At 44.7% G+C, this 13,130-nt stretch overlaps 1 protein-coding gene across 1 annotated transcript in view; it reads left to right on the top strand.

Annotated features, from left to right (window-relative positions):
* The first annotated feature begins 123 nt into the window (after window positions 1-123).
* LOC135116499 (girdin-like) overlaps window positions 124-13,130 on the top strand; it is a 129,662-nt gene continuing 116,655 nt past the window's right edge. The window contains exon 1 of the mRNA XM_064034007.1: window positions 124-376. Within this exon, the coding sequence (XP_063890077.1) occupies window positions 308-376 (69 nt within the window). The 5' untranslated portion in view covers window positions 124-307. The remainder of the gene's footprint in view (window positions 377-13,130) is intronic.

Here is a 13,130-nt window from a genome sequence, read left to right as displayed (position 1 = left end):
CATGAGAATTCGCTGCTTTGTGGTGTCTGAAATGTCAGGTAATTTTCGGGAGGAAGTGCAGTAGGAGCTTTTTCCCTGGTAGTAGAGGAACTCGCTGCCGGGAGGTGGGTGGTGGTCACCTCAATGAGCTCAGTGTCATTTCCCTACTCGAGCGGTGAGGTGTGCCGTCCCACAGCGGAGACCAATTACTGAAAATATGAAGTGTCGCTTTACGTTTTAGTTCTGATAGCGTTGAGTCGATTGCGAGGCCGTGCGGGGTTACAGTGGCGCCCTGAGAGGCGTGTGGTGATATAATGTGAATGTGTGCATGAGTGAGGTGGTCAACATGTCATCAGACCCAGTGGAGGAGTTCATGAGGAGCGCCCTCGTTACCTGGGTGAGTACTGGGGCGCCGCGTGGGGTGGCCAGCCAGGGCAGGGGTCGCCGGCCACGGGGACTCACGCTGGGAGGGATGGCAGGGGTGGGGGGAGGCAGGGAAGGAAGGAGTCAGGCAGGGATGATAAAATTGGGGTTGTGTGTATTTGCTACTGTGTGTGTGCGTGTGTGCTCTCTCTCTCTCTCTCTCTCTCTCTCTCTCTCTCTCTCTCTCTCTCTCTCTCTCTCTCTCTCTCTCTCTCTCTCTTGTGACGTGTGTGGGGCAGCTAAGGTTTGGTGTTCTTGGTGTTGTGGTGTGGTGGTGAGGGGGCGGGGCCAAGGAACAAGGCGTTTTCGCGCCAGGTAGCGAGGGGCAGTGCGTGGCTACTTGTGTCCACCACCACCACTACCAACAAAAACAACATGTCAGTGGTAGCAGTAACGATACCACCACCAACAATAAAATCATTATAATTATCAACAGCATCAATAACAATACCACCACCACATCAGCAGCACCACCGTATCACCACCACTGACAACAATAACATCACCCCCGCTATCCACGACCACCATTATAAACTACAATTAAACTGCCACCGCCACTACTATTCTCACCTCCACCTCTCCACCACTATTTCCACCACCACCACCACCATCAACAACAGCAACAAACCTGAAACCTCACATAATTTCCTCTATGTATGTTTTCGCATCTCTCAGCCACCACCACTACCTACCACACCACCACTCTACCACACCACCACCACCACCACCACCCAATCGATCAGCCAGCCTGCCCTCCTCCCTCAGGGGAGTGGGGACAGGCAGGGATGTAAATCCTAAATTTTATTTCTTTTATCACCTTAAATCGCTTTACTCGTTTGTTTAAATCCATCCGCAGGAGAGAGAGAGAGAGAGAGAGAGAGAGAGAGAGAGAGAGAGAGAGAGAGAGAGAGAGAGAGAGAGAGAGAGAGAGAGAGAGAAATGAGGCGTTGAAGGCTCCGTGCAGTAGGAAATAGAGAGAGAGAGAGAGAGAGAGAGAGAGAGAGAGAGAGAGAGAGAGAGAGAGAGAGAGAGAGAGAGAGAGGCAGGTCAGCTTTGTCCGTCAAAAGACATTTTCCACGGGACGACACTGGCGCCGCGGCAGGTGTGGATCTAGGGGGTCACTCACGACAGTCAGCTGACCCTCAGTACCCACATCTCACAGCTCTCCGTAACTGCTGCAGGAAATCTGGTCTGTTTCAGGAGTATTGCCTGGCTTCCCTATGTCAGGGGCGTGAGCTCCTGTATAGAGCCCGGTGCGCTCCTCGCTGGAGCACTCCTGCCTTGCTTGGGGCTGGGCAGCCTGCTCACATCTGTAGGATCATGCCCGCCACCAAAGACTTCGTCCAGACGTACTGCGGTAGTGGGACAGAGTTTTGGTTTCGGACAGGTTGCCGGGCTACCCCAGTGTTGCTGAATGACGTGTCCAGAAATTAAAGATGATTGTGGCTAAGTGATAGACGTGACAGTGACACGAGCAGGTAACTAGCGCAGTGCCATTACAGTGACACGAGCACCTATCGAGCGCAGTGCCACCCTCCAGCCTTCCAATTTTAAACTAAGAAGACTAAACAAGTTGAGACATAACAGGACTCTAAGCTGAAGCAGAAGTATAAACGCTTTATTCTCTTAGGTACAAGTTATCCCGAGCCCCACGAGTGCGGACAGTTATCCAGGCGCGGCGCGGAGGGAGGGACAAAAAGAGCATGGAGAGGCGAGGCGGTGGCGGGCGTAGGACTGTATGGAGACCACCATGTAATGACTCGCTGCTGAATCTCATGTTCTTGCAATGGGTGGAGTTGAAGCTTCGTGTTACCGAGTCGTGGAAGGCAGTCGTGTGAAGCTTGTCATGTTTTTCGTTGTTAGTGTTGAGACATTGAGACAGTCTGGGTGGAGGTTAAAAGAGAGACTCAGATGTTATGAGGCGAGTTTATTCCGACTAGTTTCGCTCTTGCCTTCTTCCCCTGGCATTGTTGTTGTTGTTGTTGTTGTTGGAACGATGATTTGAAAGAGTGTTGTGTGATGATGCTCTCTTTTTTGCACGGGGTTCTAGTCATGCACGGATAGACAGGCAGATGTACAGACAGTCACGCACAGACAGACAGACAGGAATGACTGACTCTACAGAGGAAATGCACGGACAAAAATATGAAAATGACAGAGAGAATGACTTGTACTGAACACGCAAGCAAAAGCAGTGTATGGATTATTAGATGCACAGACACACGTACGTACACAGCTAGACTGACAGGCGAGAATTGACTCAACGAAAAAAAAAAAAAAAAATAATAATAAAATGCAGACAAAAAAAAAAAGTTGACAGAATTACGTACTAAACACCCAAGCTACTTATAATAAACATGTCAGCTAAAACCGTGTATAGATTATCACTATTTGACCGTGTGCGTGTGTGTGTGTGCAGACCGCTACCTCCTCCTCAGAACTTCTTCCTCCACAAATCTTGTTCTCAAAGCAACTGGTGTGGGAGGAGGAAGAAGGATACGATACCTAGCTAGACCTTGCAGAACCTTGTCCACCACCACCACCACCATCACCATCACCGCAATCACCACCAATACCTCACCACCACCACCACCACCACCAGACCGGTCCAGCCGTGCCGGAGGGAGTGTATGAGGTAGACTGGGCGGCCTGGGCACTGTTCGCTCCCAGGCTTCTGTGCATCCCCGCCTGCCAGGGACTCGAGGTGGGGCGGGGCTGGGCGGGGCGGGGAGGCTGTGGTGGTGGTGGTGGTGGTGATGGTGGTGGTGGTGGTGGTATAGGCAAGGTGAGCGACTGTTGACCTTTAGAGAGAGAGAGAGAGAGAGAGAGAGAGAGAGAGAGAGAGAGAGAGAGAGAGAGAGAGAGAGAGTCTTGGGTAGTTACTGTTAAGTGTGTGGGAGATATGGGAGGAAGAGATGAAGGGAAAGAAAAAAAGGAGAGAGAGAGAGAGAGAGAGAGAGAGAGAGAGAGAGAGAGAGAGAGAGAGAGAGAGAGAGAGAGAGAGAGAGAGAGAGAAAACAGTTGAGAATGCTTTTTTTTTCCTAATCTAATTTCTTCTTTATCGTCATCTCCTCCTCCTGACCTTCCCTTGTGTCATAGGTATATTTCCTCCTCACTCTAGATAGATAGATAAATAAATAGACAAATGGATAGATAGATAAATTAATCAAAGCAACACAAAATTAATAAGAGTATTGATTTTGGGGCCAACCTAATATTTCATCACCATATTGATAAATCTCTCTCTCTCTCTCTCTCTCTCTCTCTCTCTCTCTCTCTCTCTCTCTCTCTCTCTCTCTCTCTCTCTCTCTCTCTCTCTCTCTCTCTCATTTAGTGGTCGTGATCTCAACTCAACTCACTTCATCTTTTTCTTTTTTTTTTTTTTTTTTCTCGCTTTTCTGGAGGTAACTGAAGAATATGTAACGGTGATTTCTCTCTCTCTCTCTCTCTCTCTCTCTCTCTCTCTCTCTCTCTCTCTCTCTCTCTCTCTCTCTCTCTCTCTCTCTCTCTCTCTCTCTCTCTCTTGCTTGTTCGGTGTAGGTTAAAAATGCAAAGAAGGACGAATACGGAGAGAGAGAGAGAGAGAGAGAGAGAGAGAGAGAGAGAGAGAGAGAGAGAGAGAGAGAGAGAGAGAGAGAGAGAGAGAGAGAACAATCGACTTCCTCTCTATCTTTAATCACGGGTATTCGTCGACCTTTTTCTTCTGAGAGAGAGAGAGAGAGAGAGAGAGAGAGAGAGAGAGAGAGAGAGAGAGAGAGAGAGAGAGAGAGAGAGAGAGAGAGAGAGAATCCTTTTAATTACATTTTAAACTTCAAGCATCACATTCTATTTCTTTCTTTCTTTTTCTTTCTTTCTTTCTTTCTTTCATTCTTTCTTCTTCATTCATTAATTTATTTCTCTCCTTTGCCCTTCAGGGAAATAAATGAGAGAGAGAGAGAGAGAGAGAGAGAGAGAGAGAGAGAGAGAGAGAGAGAGAGAGAGAGAGAGAGAGAGAGAGAGTATTGTACGTAGATAAACCATGTTCTTGTGTGTGTGTGTGTGTGTGTGTGTGTGTGTGTGTGATATTTTCCGGGGTTGAGTTCATTGTTTACTGACTCAACGTGGTGGTGGTGGTGGTGGTGGGAGTGGTGGTGGTGGTGGTGGGAGTGGTGGTGGTGGTGGTGATGGTGGGCGGCCTTCGTATTGCTTCTGTTTAGACGAGTTTTTGTATATCTTGTATTTTATGTACCTTATTATTATTATGATTGATTTTATTACGTGTTTTACCCTGTATGGCTTGGGAGAGAGAGAGAGAGAGAGAGAGAGAGAGAGAGAGAGAGAGAGAGAGAGAGAGAGAGAGAGAGAGAGAGAGAGAGTGAGTCATTACTGTTATCACCATTCTTTTTTTATTGTGCTTTACTATACAAGGTGGCTGGACTGGTGTGTGTGTGTGTGTGTGTGTGTGTGTGTGTGTGTGTGTGTGTGTGTGTGTGTGGGGGCGGGGCAGGTGTATGGGAGGGGGAGGACAGGTGTTATCCTTGAGGCGTGGGAGGAAGGCTTGGTGGAGGACGAAACATCTTAGCTGCCTCTCGCCTTACCAAGTCCCTGCCACCACCACCACCACCACCACCACTACCACCAATAATAATAATAATAATAATAATAATAATAGTAGTAATAATATTGATACATCCCATGAACATTACTATAGTCCTGTCTTCTTTTTCTCTTTTTTTTTCTAGGCTTAGAATAACAATAATGGTGATAATGATATATATGCTAAACAATAACACATTCTTTCTGCTTGTCTTTTCCTTCTTCCTCTTTCATCTATAGAATGATAACTACTTTCTGTCTATCCCAATCTTCTTTTTTTCCTTCTTATATCAATATTATCACTTTTATTCTTGCATTCCTCCTCCTTCTCCTCAATGTTCCTGTTTAATTGTCTCCTTCCTCCCTCATTCTCTTTCCTCTCTTTTCCTCCCCTTCCTCTTTTTTTTTTTCTGTGTGTACGTTGTTTCATTGTTACACGCTCTCTCTCTCTCTCTCTCTCTCTCTCTCTCTCTCTCTCTCTCTCTCTCTCTCTCTCTCTCTCTCTCTCTCTCTGTTTCAGTTTGCTTCCGCTATTCCTTTTTTCCCTTTTCTCTCTTTCTCTACATTTTTCTTCTCTCTATTTTTTAACCGCTTTCCATTTTCAGCATTTTCTCTCTTTCCTATCAGCTTTATCTCTCCCTCTTCCTTCTTTCATGTCCTCCCTCTCTCTTTCCACCCCTTCACTCGAGTTCCTGCTAAGCCGATCTCCCCTTTCCCTCTCTTTCTCCTTCCATTTCCCTTTTTTCCTTTCCTTCCTTCTTCTCTTCTCTTTTTTTTTCTCTACATATTAGACTTTTTCTTGTTATTTTATTATTCCTTCTTTTTTCTACTCCAATCCAGTTCTCTTACCCTCTCCTCCTCCTCATTCTCCTTTTCCTTTCCTATCCTCTCCTTCTCCCACTCCTCCTCACTTTTCTTCTATCTCTCTCTTTCTCTTCTTCCTCTGTTTTACCAATCTCCCCTTCTCCCTTTCCTTCCTCTCCTCCAGTCCTTTTCTTCTCCCTCCCCTTCTTTCCTTCATTTCCCCATTCCCTGCCTCTTCTCCCTCTCCTCCTCCCTTTCCTTCTTTAATCTTTTCTTTTTCTCTCTCCCTCTCTCTCTCTTCTTCTTCCTTCCCCATGGCTTGTCTCTTCTTCCTCCCCCCTCCCTTGCCAATTTTTCGTTTCCCCTCCTCCTCTTCCTCCTCCTCCTCTTCCTCCTCCTCCGATCTTCCCATATCCCTCTCCTCCTCCTCCTCTCTCTCCACCTCCTTCTCTTCCCGCCCTCTCTGCAGGATCTCTGTGAAGGGGGAATGGGGGGGTGAAGGGGGAAGGAAGGTTAGGAGACGAGAGTGAAAACTTGACTGTGGGAAGGTCATTGTGGGGGAATTTGTGTGTTAATGGTGGGGGGGAGGAGGAGGAGGGGGGAAGGAACCTGTGTGTGCTGTGCAGGGAGAAAAGGAGGAGGAGGAGGGGAGGGAGAGGGAGAGGGAGAGGAGTGTGTGTGTGTGTGTGGTAGGGAGGAAAAGAGGTGATGTGTGTGTGTGTGTGTGTGTGTTCCGCAAGGTCTGTTCTTTTACTTGTTCGTTATATTTTATCTTTTCCTTTTTTTCCCCTTTTTCCTTCTCTTTCTTCATCTCCTTTTTTTTTTTCTTTCCAATGTAACAGAAAAATAACAATGCAAGTTTCTAATCTTTCCTTTCCTTCCTTTTCTCTTCTTTTATTTTCCAGTCTGGCGACCAAATGTTCTGAGTTCTAGCCACGTCCTGGTGTGCTACTGTGTTCTGTTAAAAGGGAGGGGGAGGGGGGACGTGTTCTGGGGTATCGTTCTTGTGGTGGTGGTGGTGGTGTTGTGGTGGTGGTGGTAGGAGGAGAAGGAGAAGGGTGTAGTGGTTGTGGTGATACGAGAGAGAGAGAGAGAGAGAGAGAGAGAGAGAGAGAGAGAGAGAGAGAGAGAGAGAGAGAGAGAGAGAGAGAGAGAGAGAGAGAAAGTTAAAATATCAGTGAAAGAATAAAAAAAGAAGAAAAAAAAAGAAGCAATAATCAGACAGTATCACACACACACACACACACACACACACACACACACACACACACACACACACACACACACACACACACACACACACGGAGTCCTTGCACGCAATGGTTTCACTTGTTGGTCGCTGCGTCTTGTCTTGTGGCCTGAGAGAGAGAGAGAGAGAGAGAGAGAGAGAGAGAGAGAGAGAGAGAGAGAGAGAGAGAGAGAGAGAAAGGTGGTGGCGCTGCTGGTGGTGATGCAACGCCTTGTCCAATCTGTGAATGAGAACCTGACGGGGAAGATGGAGATGAAGACGAGGAGGAGGAGGAGGAGGAGGAGGAGGAGGGTCTGTTGGGATTTCAAGAGGGTAGGTAAGTTTTTTATTTATTTATTTATTTTTTTATTTAGGGTGAGAGGAGGTAAAATGAGATTGTATTTTGAAGGAGGAGGAAGAAGAGGAGAAGGAGTAGGAGGAAGAGGAGGAGTAGGAGGAGGTGGTAAGGAAGATGAAGTATTATTGGGATTTTAGGAGAAGCTATTTTGAAGAGGAGAAGGAGGTAAGAATGAGGGTCTTGAGGAGGAGGAAGAGGAGGAGGTAGAGGATATAGGGATGAAAGACTGTTATGAAGAAGAGGAGGAGGAGGATGAGGAGATGGAGGAGGAGGAGGAGGAGGAAGAGGAGGAGGAGAATGTGAGGTTTGAAAGAATAAAGAATAAAACCATACCATACCGAACCATACCTTCCTCTACCCTACCCTACCAAACACTACCATACCTTCCTCTACCCTACCCTACCAAACACTACCATACCCTACCATACCCAACCATACCATAAGAAATAGAAGAGTAACGAGGATGTAGAGGCTAATACCATTCTCCCATACCTTCCCATACTCCCAGCAAAGGCGTTCTCCTTCTCTCCCATTCACTCCTGCACTCTGAATGCGGAGGAATGGGGGAGAGAGGGGAGAGGAGGGTGCGCATGAGAGATGGGGTGTGGTGAGAGAGAGAGAGAGAGTGAGAGATCATTATTAGCTTTGTATTGTGTTGTGTTGTGCATTTAAAGGGCTGTTATTTAAAGGGTCATTGTGAGAAGAGTGAATTGTTTTGACTGTGTTCCTTGATGGCGAGAGAGAGAGAGAGAGAGAGAGAGAGAGAGAGAGAGAGAGAGAGAGAGAGAGAGAGAGAGAGAGAGAGAGAGAGAGAGAGAGAGAGAGGACACTGACGAAGGACCACAAAACTACTGTTGAAACCATTTAAAAATCCAAACTCTAGCTTAATTGCTGCTTCCGGAAAATAAATGAGTAGAACAGTACGTGTGTGTGTGTGTGTGTGTGTGTGTGTGTGTGTGTGTGTGTGTGTGTGTGTGTGTGTGTGTGTGTGTGTGTGAAAGCACCTGACTGACTGACTGACTGACTGATTGACTGACTGACTGACTGACATCCTTACGTACCAAAAAAAAAAAAAAAAAAATAGCGAAAAACAAAGCATAAAATAAACAACTTCATAAAACAACAACAACAACAATAACAACAACAAACAAAACTTTATCACTTCACCAATAAAAAACAAAACAAAACAAAAAATCATCATTAACATCAACTGGTACTCCACACTGACACACCGCACCTCTAATGACACAACAAGACGGCTGTGTGTTGACCTGTGCTCTAACCTCCACTCCAGTCATCAGGGTGCGTGGATGAGAAGACTGAGAGATGAGGATACGAGATGAGGGGTGTAGAACAATTAACTCTTAAGCCAGGTAGTGACAGACACACACCTGGGGGCGATAGATGGAGAGATGGGGGAGAGGAAGAGAGAGAGGAACGTGAATAGAGAGAAGAGGAGAGTGAAGGAGGGAGGAAAAGATGGATAGGAACATGGGAAGGAATGAAAGGAGAGTGATGGAGAGAGGGGGAGAGATAGATAGAAACTTAGATTGAGAAAGAGAGTGGAGGAGAGGGAGAAATTGAAAGAAACGAGTTAGAAAGAGGAGAATGAAGGAGTGAATGAAGAGAGAGAGAGAGAGAGAGAGAGAGAGAGAGAGAGAGAGAGAGAGAGAGAGAGAGAGAGAGAGAGAGAGAGTAAAGGAGCTCATGGGAAGGTGAGGAATTGAGGGAGGGAGAGAAAGTGAATGCTGAGAAGATGGAAGAAGAGGGATGACTTGTAGATGGAAAGGGAGGGGAGGAGTAAATTGAGGCTGGCTGGGATGAAGGGAGGTAAGGAGTAAATTGAAGTTGGCTGGGGAGAAGGGATGGGAATGAGGGGGGAAGAGGGGTAGGGTGGGAAAGTACTGTTGGGGAATAGGAGGAGGAGGAGGAGGAGGAGGGAGGCAAGAGTAAATTAGGATGAGGGGAAGCACGGTACTAGAGAGAGAGAGAGAGAGAGAGAGAGAGAGAGAGAGAGAAGAGAGAGAGAGAGAGAGAGAGAGAGAGAGAGAGAGAGAGAGAGAGCAGATGACCTCCTCCCAGTCACTACCACACCAGCAGGAATATAAAAAGGAGTTATATGAAAGGAGTCACCTGGCGTGTGTTGGGGGGAGGAAGGTGTGTGTGTGTGTGTGTGTGTGTGTGTGTGTGTGTGCATGCGTGCGTGGAGTGGGCGTGTGGAGGTGAGTGGGGCGGTGGCGGCGGCAGCGTGAAGGTCTTGAGAGCACCTGGTTCCTCCGTCCCTGTGCGCTTAACCTTAGCTTTGCCTCACCCACGGGCCGACAGGAGGCGAGGGAGTGACTCAAACGGGGAACAGAAACTTCTATGCCAGGCTTGTCAAGAAATGCAGTAACAGGAGCCATCTTGAAGGGAATGTAATGGTTTGTTTAAGGTGATTTGTGATGTGGCTGGCTTTCAGTAGTTTGTGTTTGTTTGTTTGTTTATTTTTTATATATATATATTTTTTATAATTTGAAATTGAAACATGATTATTAGCTTTGTTACTTTTTTTATTGTTATTTTTTTCTCCTTTTCTTCTTTTTTTTTTGTCTCGTTTTCTCTTCTTTTTATTCTTTGTAGCTTTGTTTTACTTGTTTGTTATTTTTTTTATGCCTGTCTTCCTTTTTCTTCTTACTGTGTTTTATTTATTTTTTTTCACTTGCTATATGTATCTATCAATCTGTCTGTTCCTTTTTATTTCTCAAGTTTCCTTTCTTCTTCATTCTCCTCTTCCCTCAGTTTATCACTCTTACCCATGTTCCTCTATCTATCTCTCCATCCCTCCTTTACTCTCCTCTCCTCCAATCCATGTTCCTCTGCCTCCCTCACTCATCCACCTTATCCTTTCCAGCTAATGAAGCAAAAAAAAAAAAACCCTACAGATGACCACTCTGTTCAGACAACAACAACAACAACAACAACAACAACAACAACAACAACAACAACAACAACAACAACGAGAAACAAGCAAATGTGGCTAGAGTCTCTGGACATTCCGTGATGTGATTGTGTGTGTGTGTGTGTGTGTGTGTGTGTGTGTGTGTGTGTGTGTGTCAGCCGCGGGGGAGACAAGTTAATATAGCTGCTGTAGTGAACTCTGTATAAAAAAAAAAAAAAGATAATACGAGGCACTTGTTTTGCTGCAGTGTTACGTAAGATGCCTTGAGGGAAAGTATAATATAGATTGTGCTGTTTTACGGGGAATTATATAAATTGGGGGGGAAGAATGGCACAACCTCGGGGGAAGAAGGGCACAACCTCGGGGGAAGAAGGGCACAACCTCGGGGAAGAAGGGCACAACCGAGATGAAATTTGCATAACCCACGTATTCTGTATCTTGAGTTATTGTTATTATTATTATTATTGTTATTTTGTTTCTATTTTTTTACAGGTAACTTTCGTCAGTACGTGTAACTTTTAATTAAGAGAAATGAAAGCAAGTTCACTGTCTGTTGAAAATATGGTGATAATAATAGTAAATAGTAATAGTGATAACGATGATATTACTTGGGACTATTACCTCGCTTCATCAACCAGCAAACAAACGGAACCATCCAAACATCGACCCATCCATCCATCCACTCATCCATCCATCCACTCATCCATCCATCCACTCATCAATCCATCCATCCATCTATTCATCCATCCACCCATCCACCCATCCATCCATCTACCCATCCATTCAACCATCTACCCATCCAACCATCCAAGCAACGATCCATCCACCCATTCACCCAATTATCCACCCTACCATCTATTTGCCACACCATCTATCCACCCAGTCATCCATCCATCCACCCATCCATCCATCTAACCATCCACCCAATCAACCAACCATCCATCCAAGGCCTTATAGCTCCAAAACTTGCCTCGGGGAGAAGCAGAACAAAACAAAAGGAGAAAAAGGAGGCAGCAAAAAACAGCAGCATTATTAGTTAGGCCTACGAGGCTCTGGAGGCTGTTGTGGTGACGTGGGAACCTCTGGCCAGTCATCTGATCATCCCTCTCTCTCTCTCTCTCTCTCATTCCTGATACACTCATCTCCTCTTAAGACTGGCAGCCTTTATGTGGTTTAATCCCTTCTTTAATTGTGGAAGGGACGTAGGGAAGGTACAAAAAAAGGTAAAAAAAACGCATAATTTCAGGATTTTAATGTTTTTGTTACGGATGAGAAGTGTTTCGTTGTGTTAATTATGTTTTTTTTTTCTTTTTTTTTTTTGTTATATATAGAGGTATGAAGCAGACGTGATGTGCATGAGAGAGAAAGTGTGTCTGGGTTTGGTTGAAGGACGAAAAGTTTGAAGTTGGGGAAGTGAAGTGTAAGAATGTACGTATGTATTCTGAAAATTAGAGAAAAAAAAGGTAATGTAATATAATGGAATGAGATAAGAAATAAAAAAAAAATGGAAAAGATAAACGAATGAAAAATGAATAAATAAGATAAAATGAATGAAAAAGAAACTGAATTGAATAAATAAATGAGTAAATAAAACGAAATGGTTAATAGGTAAATAAGTTGCATCGTGTTCATGTTATTTCTTTGTTATCATTTATTTACATATTTATTTACTTACTTTTTTCTTTATTCATTAATTTCTAACTTACAGCGACACAATGATGAAACGAAAAAAAAAAAAAAGAAAAACAACAATTCCTGATTTCACTGAAGGTTGAAAGCCATGATTAATGCGCAGAAACAACAAGAAAACTGGCTTAACTTAAGAAGAGCAGTAAGAGCATTCCCTTCATTCTTATATATGGCTGTAAAAAAAAAAAAAAAATAAATAAATCAGACATTACTCTTCACTCACACCACGTCAATTTTTAAAGGTCACAGAGATGATTAGCCGGACTGTCAAGCGTGTTTCTCCTGCTAAAAACGTAGAAATCTTGTTAATCTGCCACTGGAACCATAAAATCGCCCTTGTGAACCCGTGTCACTTCAACTAACTAGAGCCTTTTGCAGGTAGCAGAGGTGCGGCGCAGAAATGTTTCAGAATAAAGTCGTTAGTGCTTCGAAGTGGTGCTCGTCTTATTGAAAGGGTTAAGGGTTAAGGGTCAGGGTTACGAGAAGAGGCCTGAGGATGACCAGCGCAGTGTAGCATCACAAAAGAAGAACAAGACTCATTATAACACACTAACATCATCGCGCCGCCGTCCTGGAAGTCCTGCTGGTGGTGGATGGAGGCTCAAGTGTGACGGGGCCGGGGTTGTTAAAAGTGACGCCTTGAATTGTTAGATGGAACTTTAAGAAAATATGAATGTTACGGTGTGTTTTTGTATTTTTAGATCTTGAATTATTTTATTTTTTTTATATTTTTACTTAGGGTGCATTCATTTTTTTTTTATTTGCATTTTTATTCTTTTTTTTTTCGTTTCGTCTTCAGTGTAAACAGTTCTCTTCATTCATTGTTCGTCGTTTTCTGTGATGAATCTCGTTTTCTGTTCCTTTTTTTTATTCTATCTTTTTTTTTTTTTTTCCCCTCCGGACGTCACAGTTCAGTGGTTTGGTCGCTGTGCTGTCTCATTCTCTCTCTCTCTCTCTCTCTCTCTCTCTCTCTCTCTCTCTCTCTCTCTCTCTCTCTCTCTCTCTCTCTCTCTCTCTCTCTCTCTCTCTCTCTCTCTGGGTATAGGCTACAGGTGTCTCTTTGTTCCTAATGAGACTTTTTGGTGACGTACGTGTGTGTGTGTGTGTGTGTGTGTGTGTGTGTGTGTGTGTGTGTG

This window comes from Scylla paramamosain, chromosome 3 (assembly GCF_035594125.1).
Source record: "Scylla paramamosain isolate STU-SP2022 chromosome 3, ASM3559412v1, whole genome shotgun sequence".
In the NCBI taxonomy this organism is placed as follows: domain Eukaryota; kingdom Metazoa; phylum Arthropoda; class Malacostraca; order Decapoda; family Portunidae; genus Scylla; species Scylla paramamosain.
This window is presented reverse-complemented; position numbering and strand designations above follow the sequence as displayed.